The 9,018-nt window shown below is 55.3% G+C and overlaps 1 protein-coding gene across 1 annotated transcript; it reads left to right on the top strand.

Moving 5' to 3' along the window:
• Positions 1 to 4,560: 4,560 nt before the first annotated feature.
• VDBG_08750 (fungal specific transcription factor domain-containing protein) lies at positions 4,561 to 8,006 on the top strand (the record flags this gene model as incomplete). Its single annotated transcript, XM_003000908.1, has 6 exons — positions 4,561 to 4,641; positions 5,336 to 5,744; positions 5,802 to 6,010; positions 6,388 to 6,454; positions 6,504 to 7,185; positions 7,259 to 8,006. 6 exons carry the CDS (start codon positions 4,561 to 4,563, stop codon positions 8,004 to 8,006), a joined length of 2,196 nt encoding a protein of 731 aa, XP_003000954.1.
• Positions 8,007 to 9,018: the final 1,012 nt, after the last annotated feature.

Raw genomic sequence — 9,018 nt, 5'->3', positions numbered from 1 at the left:
AGATGCGTGACGGGTGAGACTGTGCGTGATGAGAAGACAAAGGAAGCATTTGACCATGCGGACCAGGGCCGGGACTCAAGGAATCTGGCCCTTGGTGAAGGATACCACATCACACGTACGGAACAGGCGAGCGGGAAGCAAGAGGATCCACAGCAGAGGGCGAAGTAGGTAGCTGGTAGTCCGCGGCGGCTTTACCGTGGTAACATGCTGATCATGGGCAGGTGATGCCTATTGTGGTCGGCTTGGAAGTAAGAGTTTCTTGGAGCGGACCAACGAGGAAGCTTGAACAGTAACGAGACCGAAGCTAAGCAGGGAGGCGGCGACCCGCCTTGCCGGGCACGAAGTGAACCGCCACTGACGGGACTGCCATGGTCGTCATGAAGCAGTCGGCGACGCACGGAAACCTTACGGTTGGGATCTAGTGCCTCAACATGGGGGACGGATCAGAAACTAGTCCCGCCTGTCGTGGCGCGCCGCCCGGAAGAGGTCTGAAACCAGCGCGACGTCTTCTGTCATATCGATCGAGTGCGCTCGAATTGGAATGGATACTCTTCTCAAGTCAGCGGTTCTGAACAGAAAGGCGTTCCTATCCATGTTCCGAGGACTCCTCACCAATGCTTGTCGGCACATGCGGTGTAAGTTCACGACCCCGGCACATAGCAGAGCGTCCAAGCAATCTTTCGTCATGCGTAATCTGTCACTGCCCCCCACCATGTTCTGTTCGACGTGCGCCTCGCGGGGCAACCGAAGCCCATGGCGAAATTCGTCAGGGAGCGACAGTAGTGGGGGACTTTGATGTGAGCTCCGGGGCGGGAAAACGTCATGCATGAATCGCTACCATCGAGCTGTTGACTGCAAGAAATACAGGGGATCACCAGCCAAAGATAGCCGAGCAGCAGGTTGACTGCGTCACTTGAGCGCGACCCTGGCACTTGTCGTTCCGCTTGTGCAGATAGAGTCTGGAGCCACAGGTTGGCAACTGTGATCCGATGGCTCCAAGCAACCGGAATGTGGGGAAAGCAAGGACACCAGCGGGATCATGTGGCGTCTCGGTTGAGCACTCGTCCAAGAAATGGGTGCATTATCCGAGTATTTGTTTGGCCAGGCTCCGGGGCGGTCTGCAGAAATAGACTTGAACTGTCCCATGCTCGTCCCCTATGTTGACGCACTTGCCACCGGGGATGTAGGTGCGAGGGGCTCCCTTTTCTCGACACCTTGGTTGGGCAACAGTCTGCGGAGATCGCTCCGTGCGAGCCATTATCGGGCTCTTTCGCTACTCCAGATGGCGCTCGTAGTGTAGATTGGAGAGACGGGCAGTGCAGTATCGGGTCGAGGTCTCACAGACGTCACGGGACGGACAGCCTGGAAGGGGGACACAGCCTTCCCTCTTGTGAATTGTTGTGCTTGAAGACGCGGGAGGCCAGAACAGGTGATGACGGCAGTGCATGCCCCCACGAATGCTATAGTAGGTAGCGAAACGAGGCGAAACGGAACTACGGAACGGGTACTATTGGTCTTTGGACGAGAAGGGTGCAAGGACGAGTGGTGGGACCAAAGTAACCAAGCCGCAAACATTAGTGAGCGAACGAAGCTTGCGAAAGAAGACACAGACAGCTAGTAAGAAGCCGGTTCGTCGTCGCCAGGAGCGCGTCAATGCTGAGTCATTGGGGGTCCCAGGTGCACCTTCCGCTGCTCTCGGCATGAGGTGGGAAGAGGAAGGACGTTATTTGCGTATCTGCCTGCTTGCCTAGCCTGCCTACCAGGTAGGTAGGTACCTTCGTAGTACCTAGGCAGGCACCTTGGGTTATAGACACCTTGCTTTGCGCCAGTGGATGTATGTGTCCTTGCTTGCAGCTTGCGCCTTCCATTGCTTCGCGGACCAGACAAATGCTTCTCGCTTGGTGGTAGCAGCTCATCTTCAGGCCATTCAGCACTTCAAGTCCCCTATGAGTGGAGGCTTCCTACCTAAGGTGCCTAGGTACCCTCCCTACCCGTCAAGTAGCTAGACAGCCAAGGTAGCAAGGGTAGTGAGGGAGGTGCACCTAGGGAGATAAACCGAAGGCAAGTGCCTTGCATCTCCTCAAGGTTCGACCCGGGAACATAACCCAGCGCTTGTCTGCCTTAAGGTACCTTCCTAGGTACGGTGCCTTGGGTATTTTGATTCCCACCACTTTATCCCACCCGATCCTCTTTGTTCATCTTCATACCCGTTTTCGGCACCATCATCAAGACGGTGGCATTTTTCGACCGAACCCTTCCTGTTCGGCCCTGTCACCAGCACGCCGCTGCCAGCTGCCGACCCCTGGCGTTCTGGCCACAGACTTGAGGCCAGGCCAGCCAGTGCCTCGAACCTGTTACCACACCACGTCCATCTCGTCAACCGAGACTCTGGGGTGTCACAGCTTTTGCCAAGGTAAATCAGAAAAGAAAACGGCTCGGCGTTCCGAACTTTGCTCTGGAGGGCGACCGCCTTACTCGAGCCATTTTAAGCGCGTGACCTGGCATGGACACTACGTTTCTTCGGCCAGCTTTCACTGTGCAAGCTGGCGAAGCAGCTGCCCACCCTTCAAAGGTGCTATCGCCGCAACCTACCTTCCCAACCCTTTGAAGATGACACCGGCTATAAATACGCAAAGCTCCTCGGATCGTACGACAACGCAACCAGGCAAACAGAGAGTCCTTGAGAGGATGGAGCCGACGGCGGCAATGCCAACAAACAAGATGAGAGCGAATCGCAGAGCGCTAGTCTCATGGGAAGAAGTGCACCTATCGACTATGGAAATGCACTGTTCACGTTGGGCGCCATGGTTCGCCACGATGTCGACCGTGGGCTGCATGCATGCCGTATGGCATGGCCTGACCATGCCATATAGACAAGGCCTATCATAGCTGTTCCGGGGCATCTCGACTTTGACCACACTTTTCTACTATTCCCCAGTACGACGTACCACGCGCCCGCCCGCCAGACTTTTCTTGATTCGATGGGGGGCCCAAGCGCCGCAGCAAGTTCACCGACGTCGCACCATACTGTGCGTACGCCGTTTCTCTTTTCTCCGGATATGCAATTCTTTTGGGGGAGTGGTCAAGGTTCCTGGATCGCCTACCGACTTCCCAAAAAAATATGGCCTTGTCAATTATAAGACCCATCTCACTAGGTTCAATCAGCGGCACCTTTCGGTGCTCCTCCGGATTTTATTCTTCTCGACAGGGACTTCTGCAAAGCGAGCAGGCCGCCTCTCCGTGTGCGACTGATTCTTCGAGAAGAGGATGGAAGAAGTTGGAACCCAATGAGCAAAGGCCAGAGATGGGCCCGTGGTTGAAGTTTGAACGTCGGTTGAAGCCTGCTTACCACCAAAGGTGTCAAAACCGGATCACGCTCACAGATCATATAAATGTGACGAGACCAACGGGCTAGCAAACCGCACATTGGCACAATAACCACCAACAGGAGGGAATGGAATTTGGGATGAGATGTTGAGGACGGAGGACATGAAGTCGCTCGGGTCTCGACTCTGACCCCTGTCAATATAATTATCGCTATGGTGCTGGCTCGCTCTTGTTATCTCCTCTCGACGACACCACGACTGCGACCAGTGCCATTACATCGCTCACGGGACGGATCGCCTGCGCCCGGCCCTGGCCAGCCCTGGCGCCCGCCGTCAGCGAAAGGGATCCCCTCAATTATCCCTGTTCAACTCTACTTGATTGCCCCAAGCCCCCATCACTTAGCCATCTTCCCTCTTCCGATGGATCTGATCCTCGGTCGTCGCGTTCTTCAACCACAGCCTTCTTCCCTCATTTCCCCCACAGGAGCGCATCCCCGCAGGCATGCCCCGAGTAGCCTAGCCACCGGTCCCTGCTAGACTCGTCATCGGGATCTTTGGCGCGATTCAGCTGCTCAACCCTGGCTGGCCTCGTCAGTTCACGCCATTTCTGTTTCCCTGTCATTGGGACACAGCTTTCGGGCGGCATTCGGTCCCCCGAATCCACAAGGCGGCACCTCGACTCACTTTACTCTTCACATCGCCTCGCTCTCATCCTACCCCATCCGCATCCAATTCCACACCAGCCCTGCTGTACCTCTGATCTTACGCCGTGACCAATCCGACTGGACTCTGCAAAGGACTAACTCGTTCGTCCTGTCTGGCTCTGCCCGCTGTGTGCCTCGAGCTGTCGCGGCTCAGCTCGCCAGCGCGACGGCAATGCTTACCTTGTCGACTTGCCCCTGCTGTCCGCCTTGCGCCTGATAGCTGGCTGCCCGTTCTGTCACATTCTCACCAGCTCGACTTTTCAAGTCCCCCTGCGTGCAGTAGTCCGTACATCCCGGCGCCGACCCGACTTCCGCATTACGATCCCGCCCGACCCGATCTCGACTCATCTGCACTTGACACGACCCGGATCAGCCGCTGACTATCGGCACAGTCGGCGCTCTTCTGGCTGCTGCTGTTGCTACTGCTCCCCCACCGCTGCCGCTATTGGATGGTGTGTCCCTCGACGACCAAACGACACAAGACAACGGGCCACCGACACGCGACATTTGACTGATGGGCCGTAAACAATATGACTCGGCCCAAGGTCCCGCCTGAGAAGCGTATTCGAACTGCTCAAGCTTGCGAAACGTGCAAGCGGCGAAAGCAGAAGGTGAGAAGATGGCGCATATTTCTCATTCTTTTCATATCCCCTCCCAATGCTACCTTGTCTGTCTTATGCCGCTCCAGCTTGAGTAGCTGTTGATTTTTGCCTCCCACAACATCGTCGCGTTTGTCGTTCCGCACCCGAGGCACGGCCAAGTAGCCGCCTATGCTTTCCTTCCCTCATACCCGTCACTGCACGTCCAACGAAGCGCACCGGCCGCGTCGTAAATTTCTACACCTGTGGCTCGTTAGGGTCTCACTACTTGAGCCTCATCCCGTTGCTTCGGCTAGGTGCCGCGCCGCCATCGACTCTCTTCAATCCTTCATCTCGGCCAGCGGCTGTTATGGCGCTGCCTCGCCCAACTCTGACGTCGGAAGAACTCCCTTCGGGTGACCTCGACTTGGTCGCCAGCCGTTCCGAGGCGCTGTAGCGCCACACAAAGTCTCACAGCGACGGAAGGCTCAAGTGTCACCGTCGATTGTTGTGCACATCTGCTGCTGCGTCTGGCCTTTACTATTCGCATATGGCACCTCCCGCCGCCCAGCCCAGGGACAGACAAAGGCACCAGTTTGACGACGACGAGCGCTCATGTGCTTCACGCATCAAAATTGGCCATCTTGATACTCAAAAATACCCCCGCTCGGCGTCTTGTTGAATGTTTTTGGTTGCTAACATTAACGGAAAGTGCAACGGCATACAGCCCTGCAATACTTGCAGCAAACGGAGCCTGGATTGTACCTACATAAAGGCACCCAATAGCGATCTAGATCAGCTCTCCCCGCTCCCGTCCGCCACGCCAGCAAAGCGACGCCATGTTGACGATAGTTCACCGGTGAAGACTGATTCACCAGAAATCAATTTGCCAGATCACCATAGTCCCACCACGGTGTATGCGCCCTGGAGCAACGATCCTAGTCGACACGGGAGCATCGTGGGACGTCCCAGGGTTGACACTAATCCCAGCACATCCACTGAGCCAGACAATGAGCTTCTGGCGCCAGACCATGAGTACGAGAACAACTCTAGAAACAGCACGGTTTCTGGGCCAGACGAAGAGACGTCCCTTCTTCAGTCCACGAGAATGCTACAGGACCCAACTGGAAGGCTACGTAAGAAGTCCCAGGACCAATCTTAGTGCATTGACGGGCTGACCTGGTGAACCATAGTCTATGTCGGAGACTCTGCCTCGTTGGCTTATCTGCAGCTCATTCGCATGATTGTTGAGACAAGGACAGGTCCCAATGCGTTCACAATGGATCCAAGCCGACACAAAATCATGGAGCCGACCATCAACATGCCAGCGAATGTGCGACCATCCCACATCCTGCCTGATCAAGAAACGGCGAAAATTCTAGTTGGCTCTTTCTTCACCAATGTGAGTGATGTTCCATCTTGCCTGGTGATCGCGTCGTGCTCGGCTTCGGCGTTGATCAATACTTTTTTGCCACATCCGACTGATTTTCTCAGACGCATGGTTTGATTGAGATTTTCAACCGCTCGGCATTTGAGGCTTCCGTTGGGGCATGTTATTCCGATCCTCTTTCCGCACAGTCGTCTTTTATCTGTCTTCTTTACTTGACGTTCGCGATCGGCACTGTTCTCGGGACGCCGTTGCCGTCAACTCGAGAAGACGCGGTTTTCAAAAAGCTTCGGACAGATCAATTCAACCGAGCGGAGATGTTCTTTCGCAGCGCCAAATCTCTTGCAGATCCCGTCTCTGGTTTTGAGGACGCCGACTTTTGGTCTGTCCAGGCGTTGTCCCTGATGGCCGTCTATATGCTCGCTGTTTCGAAGCGCAATGCGGCATATGCCTACTTTGGTAATTTGTCACGTGCTATGCTACAGAGTCTTGACTAACAAGTGGACAGGCATGGCAGTGCGGTCTGCATTTGCTCTTGGTCTACACAGAGTACAAGAGAACCATTCCATTTTTACGAGCGAGGATGTGAGGTTGAGACGAAACCTTTGGCGAAGCCTTTTTGTCCTCGACAGGTTTTTGGCAGCCTCTTTAGGACGCCCGGCCGCCATTGCTGAAGACGAATGTTCAGAGGACGCCTTGATGGTCTTCGAGAAGAACCATGTGGGTGAGCTGACACGAGTCTCCGATACCTCCAGCGGTCTCGACGCAGCCGTCCGAAGCTGTCAAGTCATTGGCCAAATTCTAAAGAAGATCTACGCCCGAAGACGAATATCATTGCGACTAGCACATGAAATCGCGGAGCAATGCCAGACGTGGAGCTCCTCCCTACATCCCGATCTTCACTGCACCAAGGTGCGGACAAGACCCTGGCACGCAGCACAGGGCATCGCCGCTCTGCACGTGAACCTTCTCTACTCGCACTCGATACTTCTTCTGACGAGACCGTTCTTCATTTGTCAACTCAGCAAAGTGCACAACGAACGCAGTGGAGTAAAGCTGCCGGTCCCTCGATGGGTCAACCGCATGTCCAAGTATTGTGAGGCTTGCTTCGCTGCATCCACCCACACCATCGACCTGGTACAGCAGGCATATGAAAGCAACTACCTGCCGCAGCGAAACCCTTTTGTCTTGTAAGTAGCATTGCTTTCCATCTTCACTAATCACTAAACGTGTTGTCGCTAGATACTTCCTCTTTGCTGCCAGTCTTATCGTACTGAGCAATGAATTCGGCTCAGTCTATGCGAACCCCTCGTACGAGTTGTTGATCAACAACTCAATCACTATTATGCAGTATTGCGCAAAGTCTGACCCCCAGGCTAATCGACTGCTCTATATTCTCAACTCGTTCAAGGCGGCTGTCGCACATGTTCGGGAGCAAGACATGGATACGCCTGCTCTACCTGGCCCTGCCCCTCTTGCCAGCGGCGTTGACCCCATGGTTGGCATCTTCACGCCCAGCAAAGGATCTCGAAGAAGTTCGTTCGTCTCGCCGGTGTCGGCGGTTACTTCTGCGAGCAGAGCAATGGCGGCACCACCGGCGCCGCTTGCGATGAAGATGGAAAGCACCCCGCACCCCTCATTCGGAATTGCGGGTGTATCGCCGGCGAGTAGTGCAGCCGTCAGCAGTGGGGGACGGGATACGGACACGGGTGACAACGAGTTGGACTTTGACAACCTATGGGGGCCTTGGACACCTGCACCGACTTCGGCACTGCCCGCGGTGGCAACGAATGGCGGCCAATCAACATCGGCAAGGCCAATGGGACCCGGAGAAGCCAGAACGGCGGCTCAGAGCGAGAGAGCACTTGGTCCAGGACATGTACCGAACGACAAATTGGCGTCAGCATACGGCCGATACGGTGCCGGTGGGATTGTTTCTAACGGGGATGCGATGCCTACTGGCCACAGTATCCCCTCGTCATCTTCGTTGTTCGCACCCGCTGAGTTTTGATGTTTGGAGCTGCAGACCACGCAGGTGAGAGAGACTTTCAGCTTACCAATGGTAAGTGAGAACTGGAGAACAGAGCAGGAAAGGGAATTATTGTTCTTGACGAGTTTCCTGCGTAATGGGAATTTGCATGGCCATGGGCGGGCTTGGCAGGTTTGGGGGAGGAGTTACGGACGTCGAAAAAGTGAACAGGAAAGGTCAGGGAGAGAAGAAAAGGATACCCAAGTTTTATTTATTCATGTTCATGTTCCACAAAGCTGATGAGCAATCGAAAACAGACATTTGCTTCATCGCAATCCAGTCACAGCCATATGCATCCATCACACTAGGCCACCGGTCAGGGACCCGTACGTCTCCCCCACAGGACAAAGCAATAGTAAATACGAGGCTGTGTGTACTCATTTTCCGGCCCTGATACAAGTGCCCGCGTGTGAGCCGTGCATGTGATGCATATTCGCGAGGTGAGACCCGGGGGCCGAAGATAATGGAGCTAGGCACTCGTGTTTGACACGGCTCGTTCTATCTGCTACTTTTCCCTACAGGACTACTTTTCCCTAAATGAATGAGGCGTGACCCTGCATCGCTTGCCACTCTACCGAGTCCATCAACAACGCCTCTCTTGTCTAGAAATGCCCCAAAGCATGCCGCCCGTTGAGTGAGAAGATGAAGAAGGAGAAGGAGAAGAAGAGCATCAGAGAAGGGAAGGATCAAGCCGCCTCTGCCAGGACAAAATCAAAGTCGACCCGCCATCTGGCCCCCATTGGATCCGTTTCGTCGGCCGGCCGGAACACGGCAATGAGGTCCTCCTTGACGGCGAAGACGGTGTCGTCCTCGAGGTGGGGGTCCTCGGCATCAAAAAGCTGGGTCGTCAGCGTGCGGCGGCCGGGACACGAGACGATGAAGTGCACGTGGGCCGGGCGGAAGGGGTGGCGGTCTAGCAGGCCGAGCAGGCGGCCGGCGGGCCCGTCGTCGGGGACGGGGTAGGGCGGGGGGCGGAGACAGTAGAGGGCGAAGC

Source organism: Verticillium alfalfae, genomic scaffold (genome assembly GCF_000150825.1).
Source record: "Verticillium alfalfae VaMs.102 supercont1.13 genomic scaffold, whole genome shotgun sequence".
In the NCBI taxonomy this organism is placed as follows: Eukaryota; Fungi; Ascomycota; class Sordariomycetes; order Glomerellales; family Plectosphaerellaceae; genus Verticillium; species Verticillium alfalfae.
Note: the sequence above shows the minus strand (reverse complement) of the source record. Positions and strands in the feature narration are given on the sequence as shown.